The 16,117-nt window shown below is 40.7% G+C and overlaps 1 protein-coding gene across 1 annotated transcript in view; it reads right to left on the bottom strand.

Annotated features, from left to right (window-relative positions):
- The window catches only part of stk11ip (serine/threonine kinase 11 interacting protein), a 30,602-nt gene extending 14,540 nt beyond the window's left edge, over positions 1 to 16,062 (bottom strand). The window contains exons 1-20 of the mRNA XM_058622520.1: positions 15,883 to 16,062; positions 15,583 to 15,650; positions 14,075 to 14,277; positions 13,611 to 13,685; positions 13,304 to 13,399; positions 13,113 to 13,220; positions 12,945 to 13,016; positions 12,700 to 12,829; positions 12,273 to 12,376; positions 12,066 to 12,155; positions 11,851 to 11,892; positions 10,857 to 11,024; positions 10,679 to 10,760; positions 10,117 to 10,596; positions 9,260 to 9,486; positions 8,949 to 9,059; positions 7,897 to 8,140; positions 4,169 to 4,326; positions 3,837 to 4,095; positions 394 to 503 (exon numbers count right to left, since the gene is read on the bottom strand). Coding sequence (XP_058478503.1) covers positions 394 to 503; positions 3,837 to 4,095; positions 4,169 to 4,326; positions 7,897 to 8,140; positions 8,949 to 9,059; positions 9,260 to 9,486; positions 10,117 to 10,596; positions 10,679 to 10,760; positions 10,857 to 11,024; positions 11,851 to 11,892; positions 12,066 to 12,155; positions 12,273 to 12,376; positions 12,700 to 12,829; positions 12,945 to 13,016; positions 13,113 to 13,220; positions 13,304 to 13,399; positions 13,611 to 13,685; positions 14,075 to 14,277; positions 15,583 to 15,649 — 2,826 coding nt within the window. The 5' untranslated portion in view covers position 15,650; positions 15,883 to 16,062. The remainder of the gene's footprint in view (positions 1 to 393; positions 504 to 3,836; positions 4,096 to 4,168; positions 4,327 to 7,896; positions 8,141 to 8,948; positions 9,060 to 9,259; positions 9,487 to 10,116; positions 10,597 to 10,678; positions 10,761 to 10,856; positions 11,025 to 11,850; positions 11,893 to 12,065; positions 12,156 to 12,272; positions 12,377 to 12,699; positions 12,830 to 12,944; positions 13,017 to 13,112; positions 13,221 to 13,303; positions 13,400 to 13,610; positions 13,686 to 14,074; positions 14,278 to 15,582; positions 15,651 to 15,882) is intronic.
- Between the last annotated feature and the right edge of the window lie 55 nt (positions 16,063 to 16,117).

Below are 16,117 nucleotides of genomic sequence, written 5' to 3' on the forward strand. Positions count from 1 at the left end.
AACTGCAATGCTAATTCCGCACTTTTTAAACCCACTCGTAGGGGGACGGGACCTCATCAAGTATTCACATTTAAGAAGCTGAAACATCTGGAAACTTGTTTAAATTATTTGTAAAACATTCAAACCCATTAATTCATGAATTAATTAAACAATTAACTTAGTAATTAATGAATAATTGTTAACTAGAATGATCGTAGGAGCTGCTCGCTTTATGTTTATGAGTATGCTTTAAATAGCACGTATGTCTTGAAACTAAGTCATGTTTAAACCGGTTAATTCATTGGCATTAAAAAAACAACAACTACTGCATGACTAATCTTACATATAGCCCCTTTAAATTTAACAGGAATCAAGTGGGGGTAAAAAATGATGTCACACAATGTAATTCCATACCTTGAGGAAAGAGTGAAGCTCCTCCTCTTCCTCAAAAACCTCCACATCCAGGAAAAGCTTGAGTCGATGGTCAACCGCTTCAAAGTCCTCAGACAGTAAGTCCACAGCATCTACAGACACGTGGGGACAGACGCTCAGAAGTAAAAACCAGACCTGTGAGCTAAAACCATAGCATATCTTAATGAAGTAGGCCGAAAATACAAAAAAAAAAAAAACTGTCTTAAAAATTGTCAGAAAATTGTCTTAGCTACTTCCCTATGTCCTCAAATGATAGTGCACATTGACCGTTAAGCCATAATTTCCTGGCAGCAAAGTGAAACTTTATGAAACTTACGCCAGATTTTACTACAGCAGACTGCAGTATCAGCCAACAGCCCTCAAGCAGAGAGGCATTTAAGAGCAATAAACCCACCAATGAAGAGAACCGGAGGCTATTCAAATGCTAATGAACGGTTACAGCTGATGAAAAATGACAAGGCACTGCCCTGGAGAGGTCAAGACAACTGCGCCTTAAATTTAAAGCAGCGTAAACAGAGAACACCGTAAAAAAAGGTATTTGAACCGTCAGAAGTGATTTCAAGCCTGTGCTCCACAACAACGGAGTGCTCTGTGTCACCAAGAAGAGACACTATACTCAGGAGCGACGTGTGTGTGGGTGAGATTTTCGAGAAAATATTTTTAGGTTGAAGGCGGGTCAGGTCACAAAGTGAAAAAGCAGCATTCCAACTATGTTATAAATAACTCACAGAGGCAGTGGTTTTGAGTTTAGGCTGAACTGAACCAAATACTAAGCTGTTATTACTCGTTCAGTCCCCCTCATCTCAGTCATCTTCCCATGAACACACACACACGCGCACACGCAGGGTCCTCACTGTTAATAATCTGCTTTATCTAAAGTATGTATGCGTGTGCACATCATCAAAATGTTAATGCACCCCATTTATTAACAGCTTTCATCCCTGAGGCTATTTAACACGATGCAGCCTAGAGGTGCATTTGACCATCTGAAGTAATTACCACATGGTCCAGCAGAGGGCGTCCTCAGGGAAGCTACATCTTATATCCACTTTGAATGATTTCTAGGTCAAAAAAAAATAACCCACTGATGTTGTATTGTTTTGTACATACATGTGGGACTCAAGCTAGCTAGCACCAAAGCATCTGAAAAACAGCATGCAGACGTTTTTCGGGTTCTACACAGCAGATGGTGTAGTAAGTAAGTGCAGCAAGTAAACCTAAGGGAATGGAAGCCTAAGGGAAAATGAGCTTCTACTTGTCACTTGATTTATTTAAAGTCATTTTCTTTACGAGTTAATGGTCTTAAACATTAGTTTCATGACTTCTCCAGGAGCACATGTCAATTTTGTAAATTATGATTGGCAGCTGGTATCGTCCAATTAGAACGTGGTTGCAGGTGCCACATGGGAATTATTTGTCATTACACCAGTCATGACAAATAATGTCCTCACATTTATGTGTGTGTATGGGCAGATGGGTCTGGGAATCACAAAATCTTCAATGGAATAGTGCATCACAAACTTTTTTTTCTGTTTTTATATAAACCATTCAAAGCTGCTTTACACTACAGTTTTTGCAATTCACCCTTCCACACCCATTAACTCACACAATCACACAGCCCATCGCTGTGTAGCGCATTTTCCATCACAAATCTTTCATACCCATTCACACGTGGGTTTAAGTGTCTTTCACAGCAGTGAATCAAACCCACGAGCTTCCACTTGAAAGACAACTCGCTCTACCAATGATCCCTGCGCCCCTATAAGGTACTATATGTAGATATGTTCGAATGATAGTTTAATGAGAGAATAGTTTAGTTTATAACAGAAATAGGAATTTAAAGCAGGGGTCAGAGGGTCACGGTTGGGGTCATGGTCAGGCCGTAGATTAAGGAATGTTTTTTGCAGCTCAGATGAGTGCGGGTAATAAAAAAAGCCATGCATCACTAATACTCAGTGTTAGTTGGTGGTTTAAGATGAGTATAACTTTGTCTCCAGTGTGAGACTGTGGTTTCAGGATGGATTATGTGGTTTTGGCATCACAACTACAGTATTATAAAAAAGAAGACAAGGAAGGCTGTTATTATGACTCCCAAGCCTTCCCTGTCTAAGGCTTCCATTCCTCTCCCATCTCATCCAGTAATGACTCCAATCTGTCTGTCTATTACCTTGTGGTTCGTCTGCAATTGGCAGACAGATGTGATGGGAGATCGGATGCTGTTACAGAGGTGCGGAGCTCTTGGAAGGATTTCTGTGCCACACGACGCACAAATTCCTCACCTTCTCTGTTCACTTTCAATTAAGACTCAACTATAACCTCCGAAAAAGCAACGCAGCTGACGTAAACAGTTTGTACCACACGCCACAGTCGATGTGTTTTACAATGCCCATATGAAATGTAGGTTTTGATTCAAGTATTCATTTATTCAGTGTTTTACTGCTGTTTGGGATTTCCTCCAACAAACAGTGCTGCCCTTTGCCAACATCTCAATTTAATTTTAACTGTTTCAGGTTGTTGGTTCCAGCTTCTAAAACGCTTTTTTATATCACTATAAATTAAAATCCTTTGGGTTTTGGAGTGTTGGTCAAACTTGAAGACTTCTATGTAGGTTGCAACATTTTATTCACTAAATCAGCGGTTTCCAAGTAGTCCGAAAATGTAGCAGGAATCCAACTTTAGTGGGTTATTATGGGAGAACAAAAACAAGCAGCGCTGCTGTGATGCTACCCTGGTCATCTTATTCCACACTTTTCTCAAAAATGCAAAGGAATTAGTGAGTGAAACATTAATTATCACATCATTTTTAATATTTTGACTGACATCATGGTCATGTTTTTGCAAAGTCAGGTACATTGTCAGCATTTTGATTCATGTTATGCCATTTTTAGAACTACATTTATCATATTTTGTATCACAATATGGTATCGTATTGTAGTTGTACCTACATTTTTTGTGTTTTCTAATGTTTCGTATTGGAAATGTAGCCACTAAGCAAATAAATAAACATTTTTATAATTTCAGTTGAGATACATTTATAGCAGCGATGCAAGTTCTTGTCCTTTGCTACTGTTGTCGAGGGGTTGCTTTTTTTGTTTTGTTTTGCGTTTGTGACTTATTTCTGCCACTTCCTGTTTTATTTGTGCTGCTTTCTGTCTTGGCCATGTCTTACAAATCTCTGCCAAGGTTGGTCAGTTTCCCACAGTATCGATACACTCCTGAATCCAAATATATATCACCACCAAAATCTAATCATTTCTACCTTGGACCAAAACCATCCATAGAAATTCTCATCCAAATCCTCCCTTTATTTTTGTTTTGAGTTGTGCTGCTCACAAATAGACAAAACCTGCCAAAAACATTACCTCCTAGGTGAAGGTAATGATCATTATTTGCAGCCTTAATACAGCAAGTGAGGAGAAACCCACCTTCTGGAGTGGATCTTTCCACAGGAACGTCATGGACTTGAGGGGGTGTCGCACCGATAGCTGTGTAGTGGTAGCTCCCGGCTAACTCCTCTTTACTGTAGCACTTTTGGCTGGAGGAGATGCTGTAGGTATCACCAGGACTTTCTCCAATAAAGAAAGAGCCCCCCTTGGCCGTGATGAAGGCGGTCAGGTCTTCAGTGGCATTGCCAGTGCCCAGGATGGGACTGCTGCTGACACTGGCGTCTGTGTCGCCGTCCACCTGTGATTATGGAGAAAATGTGTAAAGAAATACGCGGTGGCTTTTCAGTGGTGGAGAAAACCTGCAGACAGACCTTGTGGACACTGCGACTGCTCTGGCTTATGTGTAGGTGATCGTCTTCACTCTCAGGCAATGGTGAATAATTGATAGGCGTACTGCTGTAGGGTGTTGGTTGACCAGTCCTCTCGACCACATGATCACTACCACACTGTGGGCAAATATGACTGTGTCCTGAGGGGAAAAGATGCATATAATGGAAGCTATGTATATCAGCAATACAAATGTACGTCTGTATCTTTAACGGTTAGCTCAATTGTGTTCTAAGATAAGGGGAAATTTACATTGTTACAGCAGCAAAGACAGTAAAGATAAAAGATAATAAATAATAAACATGCATTACCCAAAAAAAGTACATTATAGACAGTTGCGGAATATACACAGTATGGACTTGATAATTAGAGTATAAATAAACAAAGGTTAAACATGGGAAAGTATAAGTATACTGCACAAGAAAATTTACAGTACATTGCACATGGTAGGGAGGAATGAGGAGCCTGATTATGTGTGGTCTACTGAGAGCGGTGCTTGTTGTACAGTCTAACAGCTGCAGGGAGAAACGACCTGCGATAATTGTAATAGACATTCATACATTTTCAACACTAACTTTAAACACTAGCATGGGGACAGAAGTAGAAACAGATTTTAGACACTTCACAAAAGGCTCAACTCGTAAAATCCATGTCTGCTTAAGTCTATGACATCTTCAGTGTATGTCTGCCACTTCATGTCACCATTAGAAAGTGTGTGAATTACTCAATTTCCAGCACCAAAGTACATAGAGCATTTTTAGCTGTCAGGAATACAGGAGCTACTGATCTCCTGCTGCCTCATTTGCAAAGTGTGTGTCACTAAAATATATCCAAACAAAGGATTTCAAACTTCGAAGCCACAAAACTATGTGCAGCCACTGAATTTCCCAATGGACTTTGGTGTGGGGGAGTGAGTAGATCAAACACTTCAGTTTCCAGCCAGAAAAGGTCATTTAATGGCATTAAAAAGTGGCACAGATCTTAATAGGTGACCATTCTGTTCAGTGACTGAATGTGTATTCCTCGTTTGTCCCTGCTGGCAGCCCTATTATCCCATGAAAGCAAGTGTGCCATTGGTGAAGACAGTGATGATAATGTGTCAATACTTCAGACAACCACACTTAAAACACTGAACCAGCCCTTAAAACATGATACATAGTTGGATAATAATGGCTTTTCAACGCCCAGTCTTAAGCTGTGTTTTGTTCAAACTTTGCTATGAAAACATGCTATGAAGAGTTAGATGCCAGTTTTAATAAAAGTAGACGAGTTATTACTTTATTAAAAGTGATTCCTAATTTATGTAGAACTCTTCTGATTTAAAGTATACTGTCTACTGGCGACCACATCCATTCAACATCTCGAGAGCTGATTGATGACAGCCAAATGACCCGTAACGCATGAAAACATGGCCCCTTTAATTCCTAACAAGTATCATATGTGCGAGACACCACATTTTTCTCTTCCTGCAGGGCATGTATTTCTGTAACCTACAGACAAACAATGTCGAAGTTCAGACACGCGCTAATGAAAAGGTCATTTGTTGCCAGAAACATCCACAGAGCAGCAGACTTAGCACACCAACAAAACACAGCATTACTCCAAGACATCCCTAAAACATGTGTCGAACAAAGCCTGCACGCTGCCTGTGCGTGCCTCAGCGCGTCCAAATGTCAGATTTGGACGAATTGCTGGGAAGTGTCTGCGAGGGCGAGGGGTATTATCTGTCTCCAGTTGATTATAGAGACGGGAACTGAGCAAAATGGGTAGCTTGGCAATAAAAGAGACAACTCACGGGATGTTTCACTCAAGTCCAGTGGAAAGCAAAGTTTGTTTTGGGAAAATTCACAGTCCTGTGCACAGACTATCAATGGGAGCCAGACTGAGAAGAAATGCTTTGACGTCAAATGATAAACATCTTCAGAGTGAACTCTACTGGTGAACTGTTTGACCTTTTTTTGTGTATTATCCTTCTTATCTTCAGTGTTCGGCCACAAAGCCAGCTGTCGATAGCAATGAAGTGATCATTTTTTAAGGCCTTACCATCTTGTGCTTCATTTTTTAAAGATGTGGAGCTGATCGTGACTCATTCTGAAACTGTGTGTGATTCAGTTTGAGGGGATGAATCACAAGAAGGTTTTTCAGATTCAAGGCCATGGTGTGTGATGCTTTGACATCCGAGGATGACAGATCCGCACACGGTATAAACTAAACCAAACACCACATTGCTTGAGCAAGTGTTTTCATGCGAAAGCTGAATTTGTTTGACCGTGACTGTGTCCATTTTAACTATGAAAGCTGTGAGGATGCCTACAGGGATAGTTGAGTTTTTAAAAGTGTGGTTGTATGAGGTATTAACTTCGCAGAGAAAGATACCGTTTCACGGAACCAGCCTGAGATGCGGACATTCACTCTCCTGATTAAACGGCTGCCAGGAGGGACAGAATTAAAAACAGATTTCAGTCAATTAACAAAAGGCTCATATGATAAAATCTAAGCGTGCTTAAGTCTATGATATCATAAGAATATGTTTGCCATTTTACTTCACCATTAGACGGCCTTTTCTGGCAGGAAATTCAGGTTTGTAAGCCATTTTCTCCCCACACCAAATTCCATAGAGAAAATAAGCATTTTGTTGCTCACAGGGACACAGGACTTACTGGTCTGCTGCTGCCTCATCGGGTACGTTTGTGTCACTGAGTTAAATCCGAACAAAGGATTTCAAACACCGAAATCACAAGAGAACACATTTGAGCCACTTTATGGAGGCAGCAGTGGATCAGCAACTCCTGTGTGCTGTGATTGTCAAATTGCTGACTTTCTCTATGGACTTCGGTGCAGGAGAGCAAGCGGATGACAAACTTGAGTTCCAAGACAGAAAAGACTATTTAATTGAGAGAAAAAGTGACAAATATATTCTTTAGCAAGCATAGATTGTGCTTGGCTTTGTGCTTTGATAAGGCTGGTGGCAATACTACATACAACCAAACTTCCAAAAAAAACATCCCTTTAACATTAGTTGCAGAGAGTGTTGGAGGCAGGGCTGACAGCATCTTTTCTATTGTCCACAACTATCTCGTTTTTAGAGCGTTGAGCTGGTGCAGTCAACCATGGACTCTCTCCACTTCCTGGGGATCATCATCATCCATGACCTCAAACGGAGGTGCAGATCACATCATGGCTGACCCCCTCACCCCAGACATCTTCTCTTTGAGACCCTTCCCCTCTGGCAAGACGCCGCGGTCCATCCAGACTAAAACCTCACGTCACAAGAACAGCTTCTTCCCTTCTGCTGTCAGTCTCATGAACAGCCAGCCGACAATACAGCCAACATTATATTAATATTAACACATGTAAATGTATGCGTCACATTAACGCAAACCTATATAAAAAAATAATGACAATAATTCCTTTTAACCCACTGCACCTTATGTAAATATTTTGTGTTTGTGTTACTGTATACATTTTTTATATTTTATGGTTATTATTTTTATTTTCTGATTGTATCTTATTCTATTTAAATGCACTACAACATCAAGCACAATTCCTTATATGGGTAAATGTACTTGGCAATCACTAGAGATGTAGATAAATTTAAAACTTGCAGTTTGTATGCTGATTGCTCGGTATTGTCCTTGTATAAAACAAATACAAACTGAATATGGAGAAAAGAGAGAATAATTCTCCAAATGCACTGCAATGTCACTCTCACCTTTGCCGCCACCATCATGTTCTGCCACCATCAGCTCCTCCCCCTCCAGCTTGTCCCCACTCTCTGGCAGCATCGCAGACCCCCTCCACCGCAACGTCTCTCCACCCTCCTCGTCGCTGCCCGGATGCTGAAGCACAAACTCTGACCTGCAGCGGAGGCACTGCAGGTGAATGCAGCTGGGGCGGAGCTCGGAGTCTCGCCGCCGGTTTTCCTCCACCACACGAGTCAGCACATCAGTTAGAGCCTAGTCAGAAAAAACAGTAACATAACAGTCAGCAAGCTCATCACTTCTGCAGGGTGATGAACACTGAATAAACTCTTAACATATTGGAATCAGAGTTACTTAATGTGTCGTTTGGCACTGAGATGATGTTGCACAATATAAGGAGACATCATTAAAAATGAGGTACAGTAAACCTGGTACAGAGTGTACTGACAGAAGATATTTACACAGTGTTAAAGACACAGGGAGCAACTCTCAATGAAAAGGATCAGAGATATAATCTGTTGTTTAAGAGTAAGGTGTGCAACCTCTGCGCTTACATCATGAACACAGTGACTATGATTCATGACATGGAAAAACATGCCACAGCAACAGAGTTGGCTCCACCATGATTGGCTCTAGATGTTTCACCTGAAGTCACTTTAATTTATCTTATTGATAAACTGCTGAGTATATTATTTTAAGTAGATTTTATGTATATTTTATTATTTTCACATCGCACTTGAGTTTGGTGTATGATTGAATTGGTTGCATCCGTGTCATAACCTGTATGTACTGCTGCCACTGCTGTAAAGGAGAGTCTTAAACTCAATGAGTTAAACGAAAACATAAACCTCATTGTTAAAAATGTATTAACTTAAACTACCCACTTGTTTCTCCTCTAATTACCAATGAAGACAATCTACACAAGTTTTTTAAACACTATATGAAAGCTTTCTCTGTTTACATTTCCTATTTCTATTTTCATGTTCGTTAAATGAGGGTTATTCTTCTAAAAGTCTATGTGTGACCTTTGCACACAATGTGTGTGTGTGTGTGTGTTGTTAACCTGTAGTGCCTGATCTGGGTGATCATCCAGCAGAACATAGCGCCGCCTCCTCTTCTCCCTGCTGATGTAGTCGAAATGCAGCTCCACAGCTGGAAGCATCTCTTCCGTGTCCTTACCCAAAGACAGAAGAGGAGATTTACTATGGTTCAAATATTTACTGGAAAATTAGTGGCAACAATATGATGATGCATAATACTTGAAAACGCAGGTTTAATACCCATGTGAAAGGAGAAAAAATTCATCTAAAAACTGCTTTCCAACTTTCTTACTCATATCATAAACCATACATTAGTTTCCTTTCATGCTCTTACTAAACGATTCCACGCAGCCTCGGTGGTCTCAACCCGGGCCAGGCTGTTCAGCTCCAGGCGGCATCTCTCCTGACCACGCTGCATGTCCACCTCCAGCACCAGACCCTGTTTGACACGCAGAAACACCTCACTTCTCCTCCTGTCTTTCTCCTCGCTGCCGCCACTGCTGCTGTCTTCCTCCTCTTTTTCAGACAGGACCCCCACAAGAAGTGGGTGACACAGGTCCACTGAGGTAAAAAAAAGAAAGAAAGAAAGTCAGAGAGAAAAATGGAGAACAAAAACAGTTTGTCTTAAAAAAGGATGTGCAGGGTCCATTTAAACGTATAAGTGTAATTGAGTAATCGCTTATCCTTTACCTTGTTTAACGTATCTAGATGTCCACTATTTCGGGTGAGTTTATGCCAGAAATATGAATGTAAATAGATAAAATCAAATATAAATCAATGCTGCAACTGTGTTTAATGCATTGACCTTCCACACCTGAATTGCACCCTTTTTTTCTTGTTCTTGGCTTAATGATCTGCTTGTCTGGTGTGGTTTATTGGTCTTATTTGGTATTTCTCTTCTTTTTGCCATGTTACATTGTTTTTTTTATGTCTTGTGTTTATGTTTGTATTTTTTTTCTTTGCTTCCAAACACTAAATCAATGAAAAAAAAGGGTTAAAAAATAGTTCAGGTGGCTCAAGAGGCCCATTTAATGATGTTCTAGAATGCTCTATTACTTAAGATTTCTTCTGGCATCTTCTGTTTGACTCAATTTCTACCTATTTCTATTTAGATGATTTAAATTCCTACAATTTACACACTGGGGAGGTAAAACCTGAATTTCGATAAACAAAAAAACTGGCGAGTCCTACCTCCCAAGTCCTCTTCTTCTTCCTCCTTAGTGTCTCCACTTCCTGTTCGTGCTGACCTCTGGGAATCTGGACTTGGCCCAAGAGAGCTTGGAACTCCCTGACTAATCTGACCGTCAACCGTGCTGTCCTCCAAAGTGGACTCCATGTGCTGAGTGCTCTCAATGGGCCACTGTAGCGTGGACTCTGTATCCTGGTCTCCATCCACGTCAGAAGTACTCAGCATGGTCTCAGACGAGAGAAGCGGAGGGGGGAGAACCACAGGGACGACCAGGGATGGCGCACTGGCAGACGGACGTGGTGTGGAAGTACTGAAGCCGTTGTGGAGATTTTGATGTTGAGAGTTAAACTGGTTTGCGATGATAGTTGTCACAGAGGGGGAACCTCCATCTAAATGGTGATGGTACCTCAGCCAATCCTCCCCGAGCTGCTCTCTGAAGCTGGACATCCGCTCAATCTCCTCCTGGTGAGGAAGAACAAGACCTAGAAGAGGAGGAACATGTTTACATGCAAACACTTGAAGCTACAAGTAGAAAACTTGGGTAAAAGTTAATTGAAAACCTACTCTGTGAGGCGGGAAGATGTCGAGGCACGTAATCTGTATCACTGGGCTCCGATATGCTGGCCTTGCGCACTCTGACCTTACTCTGGAACACAATTAAAACAAAATGATATCACAGCTTTCATTAATTAAACTTAACAAGTAACACGCATCTTTATACACTCTGGGGCAGATTTCTTACCCTGGATTTCTTTTTGCGAAAGCATGACACCGCCACGCCACCAACTGCCAGGCTGTCAGTGAGTTCCCCGGCTCCACTGGACACTTCTTGGATTCCCCGTTCTGGTGGCATGGCAGCTGGTAGAGACTTCTGGGCCTGGACAATTAGCTGACCTGGTTTAGGCAGCACCTGCAAAACAAAGTTTGAACGGTAGAATGGGCTCAATACCGCTTTTACATCTTTAAACTACTAACCTCTCAACAACACATTTTGTGCACATGCATTTACCACCTAGCCACTACAGCAACGATCAGTAATGATCCAACTGTGTAACAAAATGATTCTGCTCCCATGTCAGAAGAAATGAACACCTCACAACATGACCCAGTTAAAATGCTGTAGCTGCTCTTTATTTACATTTTTTATAGACTCTACCGAGTGAAACGTGATATTTGGGATTTTTGGATGGTATCAGGTGTTCTTGTTTTCCAATATCAAATTCAGAGACTCAGACAGAAAGATATCAATACTGAGGCTGCGTGTTTTGGAATAAATAGGTAATTATATTACGAGTACCACACTCTAATATGAGAAAATAAACAGTGGGAGGATGGGAGGGAGCATGTCCTTAAGCTCAAATCACAGGGGGTCAAAAAAACTGATACATGATCTAGAGGTGAATGAGATTTGTGAGTTGCCATTAGGGCTGCAACAGATAATTGATTATTAATTTATAACCCTAACTATTTGGATGAATAATTTATCAGTTTAAGTGTTTTATATGAATAATCTAAACAAGTTCTGAGTTTTTAGCTTCTTAAATGTGAATATTTTAGGTTATTTTGAGAACAGCATTATTTCAAGGTTTGGGAAACACTGATCAACATTTTTCAACATTACCAAACTAACCGAATTGAGTAAATAATTGACAGATTAAACGATTATGTACATGTGTGTAGTTGCCATTTTAGAGGTGAACAAGTGAGCTTGCCCATACGAGGAGTGAAAAACTTACTGATGTCTCCGACGGTGAAAGTTGGATACCATCGAGTTTCAGCTGGAAAGAAACCAAAACATTAGTTATGCGGCAAAACTAAAACAAAGCATGACAACAATGACATGCCTTGTTTCTCTGTCAATTATCACCATTGACTCAGATTGATGTTTTTCCAATCTAATAAGACTAAAGACTACAATCTGCTTCAATCTTTAACTAGAACCGTTACTCACACTAAGATTGGCGGCCTTTGGGGAGAGATGTCGGACGGTGCAGGTGCGGTGCAGTTTCTGGAAGTACAGTGGGTTGCCTTCCAGATGAAGCTGCAAGAAGAAAAAAAAAAAGACATTTTCCAGCACTCTGTCTCACATGAAGCACGTGACATCATTGCACCCACTACGACAGTGGGAATTTAGAGGATAAAACAAGTGATTTCATACTGTGTTGAGGCAGTGCAGCAAGGAGAGAGGAGCCAGCTGAGAGTGCTCTAACAGGAGGTTGTAGGCGAGGTCTAAGTGCTGGAGTGAAGACAACTGCTCTACACCTGTTTAATTATAGAGAGAAACACAATTTGGGTGAGACATACAAAAAATATAGCCAACGGGAACCTTCAGCTAAAATATCAAATTTCAGTCTGACGTGTTTCTTCCTTTAGACAAAATAAATAAGCAGCTATAGGGATGTTTAATGTTCCTTCTATCAAGACAAACAACATGTAAGAGAAATGGAAGGATGCAACAGTGGGAGTGATTACCATCCTGTTTTACTTTCTTCTTTTGAATATTTCTATCAGAAAGACTATAATATCAGACTATCAGATCTGACTAGGCCCTGATTGTCTAAAAAAAAAGCCATAAAATTAGTTACCATTTATAGTCTCAAGTTCATTGTTCCTGAGGATGAGTGTGAGCAGTTTGGTCCTGGCACTCAGGGCCAGCATTGGCGCCCTCTGCAGGCAATTGTAGCCAAGGTTCAAGTGTTCCAGCTCACTCAGGGGCTGGAAGAAAGCAACGTGGTAATAAAAGAAAGGCCAAAAGGGCAGAAGAATGGATAAAAACAAGGATAAAATGTCAGTTAAATTACATTTTCACAACTTGTGGTACCAAGCATACCTTTAGAAATTCAGCACATTCTTGGATCTTGTTATGGCTAAGATCCAGAGATTTAAGGACATTCAGTAAGCTCTACAAAAGACAGAGCGGAGAAAGCTGGAGTCAGAGGACGACAAAGTCAGCTAATAAGCCACTAACGGAGCATGCCTGTGCATGTGTGTGTCTCACAATTGACTGGTCAAGGCAGGTGATTGAGTTGTAGCTGAAGTTCAGGGTATGTAGTTCAAGCCAAGGCAGTGCAGAGCTCAGGTCTCCTCCACATAGAGAAAGCAGCTCCTAGAAAGCAAACCAAACAAACACACATTTGACTTTTGCTGCCATAAGGTAAATGTAGTGCAGCTGACAGTACATGGCAGTACCTCCAGGGAGCACAGGCTCTTTGAGCAGGTGAACACCTCTAACTGGGAGTAAACTCCTCTGAGTCCCTCTAGACAGTGTGGGGGGATTCGCTTGAGCTGGTGAGGCGGAGGGAGAAGAAGAAACACAATTTGTGGTCATTAGAGCTGGACATCAAGAACAACTTGATCAAGCCGACCAATTTCATTAAATTGGTATGGAAGGAAAGTATCATTCAGGAATGAGTATTGAAGTCAAATATAATATATATTCTCATAGAATCAGTACATAGAGATGTGACCAATGGGCCGTGATAAAAGAGTTTTATACCTCCAAACACTTCAGTGACTTGAACGGGAAGATTTTCACCATAGACTGAAGTCTCAAATCTGGTGGGTTGATGAGCTGAATGAGAAAATTTACATATTAAGTCACCCAAGGTTCATACCTGCCAAACAAACACACCTCAAAGATAAAATGAGAAAGGACTCAGAGAAGAGGAAAACACATCGATACAGCAATACATCCTTGTCCTGACTGATCAGATTCAATTGGTACACTGAGGCCAGATATTTACATTTTCACAATAATAATTAATACATAACATGCTCTAAACAACATCACTAATTCATGCCTCCGTAATACAAATAGATTTTAAGAGACTGAAGATGATGACAGACATTTTTTGGGGTTTTGTTCTTGGACTGGAGAGTTTATTAAGGCCTCCTGCTCCAACAGATTCCGTGAGACATTCTGACCAATACAGAACAGCTGACCTGTTGTCAAAAGCCCACCTTGAGTGAGACAGTTTTCTGCAAAATGTCAAACAGGAACTGCAGCTGCAGCAGGGAAGCAGTGTCAGCAGGGTGGGAAGGCAGCGCCAGGAAGCCATGCTGCTGGCTCCTGGACAGCAAATACTGTTCAAACAGCCGGGTGAGGTGCTGCAAGCTGGAGGCTGGCAAGGTCAGCGTGCTGCTGCCGTCCAGCACCAAGTCACCTGGAGCGTAGAAAAGACAACACAGTTAAAATCCAAGGAATATACACAAGGTTATATTTAACTCCAACAAGAATGAACATAAATTACATGATCAAACTACTCTAAGGTATGCCTTTCCAGTCAGTAAAAAAATAAATAAAATGAATCACAATTTATTTTATATTATACAATTTATATTAGAAGTTTGACTGTAGTCAAATGAGCCTTTAACAGTGAAAAAAGAATCAAGCTAGCCTACACTTGAAAATATGTGCACATACGGATATTTTTAACACATTTTCCATGTGTTAATTTCCAGTTTGAAGTGGTTAAACTGTACAGTTTCTAAGACGTTTACAGCTATATTTGCATCAACGATATCCATCACTTGCTAATGAAAAATATTAATTCCTTGAAAAGTGATGAACCACTGTACGGTAGAAATATAATGAGAATTAAAATAGCTTGAAACAGTGACATTAAGTCAGTGGAAGCTCAGGAACGAGAATACAGTGAAAGTTCTTTATCATTTTTTATGGATCTTTTAATATTTTCAAATAGATAATTACCTAGATCAGGGGTGTCAAACTTATTTTAGTTCAGGGGCCACATACAGCACAATTTGATCTCAAGTCGGCCGGAGCAGTAAAATAATAGCATAATAACCTATGAACAAGAACCCCTAATTTTTCATATTATGAAAAACCTGACATTTCTTAAGATAAATAATTGCAATTTCAGCAATATTATGCCATTTACACATGTTAATTACAAATCACAGATCACAGTGGATTTATAAAGGCACACAACATTTAGTCACATGTATCTGGAACTGAAAAATGTAGTATTGTATATAGTATGAAACTTTCACAAATTCATCCTGCGGGCCGGATTGGACCCTCTTGTGGGCTGGTTCCGGCCCACGGGCCGTACGTTTGACAACCCTGACCTAGATTATTAGTGAAGGTTGAGCTGGCCTCTTCTCAAACTTTCCACATTAAAATTGCTTGAAATTTGACATGAATAAAGCCACAGAAAATATAGCTGACTTCCCCCTCTGAATGAAAGTGTGCAGCTTATACACTTTTTTAGTGTTTTAGTGTTAGTTAGACAGTATTTCATTGATAAACTGAAACTGTGTTAAGACTGTAAACACTGTTTTCGTCCTTTGTGTCTGCTTTAACACACATTCTGTAGCGTAGGCTGGCTTGACCGCACGGAATGCCCAGGAGTCAGGACAGAAGCACGTCATTATTTATGAGAGGGCCCAGCTTTTAAACGTTTATGTATGTTATTCACTTGAAGGTACAGAAAGTGGAACATTACCATCATTTCGGAGCAGTCTGGCTAAGCTGTGTACAAGGGAGGACTGGCCGCTGTGAGATACTGCCATCCTGCAACGTTTCACACAAAGCTCTGCGTTAGCAAAACTACATGTCAACACACATTTCCAGTAGTGCTTCGTGTAACTGCTGTAAAACGAGTTATTAAGATAGTGCACGTTGTGTTACTAAACATTTAAAAGTCTATTACTGCAGCCAGCAGGTAGCCAACGTTATCTCCGCTAATAGTAACTAGCAAAACAACTTCCTGGTAGCTAAGCTAAGCTATGATAAAACGACATACCTTTGCAGAGACAGCCACGAAAAAAGATGCCGAACATCAAGTTACCACTAAGGAAATGAAAGAATGAAGCTAAGTATTTTTGTGAATGAAGAAAAACAACTGTCAGCAGCAAATAGTTGATGTCATAGTGCAGTGCACGCACGGTGATGGTGATGTTGACATTTTTGACATCACATGACAAGCGGCACAGAGCTGCTACGGTGGCCCCAGCAGACCAAAAATTGACGCTCATTAA

The sequence above is a fragment of the Solea solea genome, chromosome 2 (genome assembly GCF_958295425.1).
Source record: "Solea solea chromosome 2, fSolSol10.1, whole genome shotgun sequence".
Classification (NCBI taxonomy): Eukaryota; Metazoa; Chordata; class Actinopteri; order Pleuronectiformes; family Soleidae; genus Solea; species Solea solea.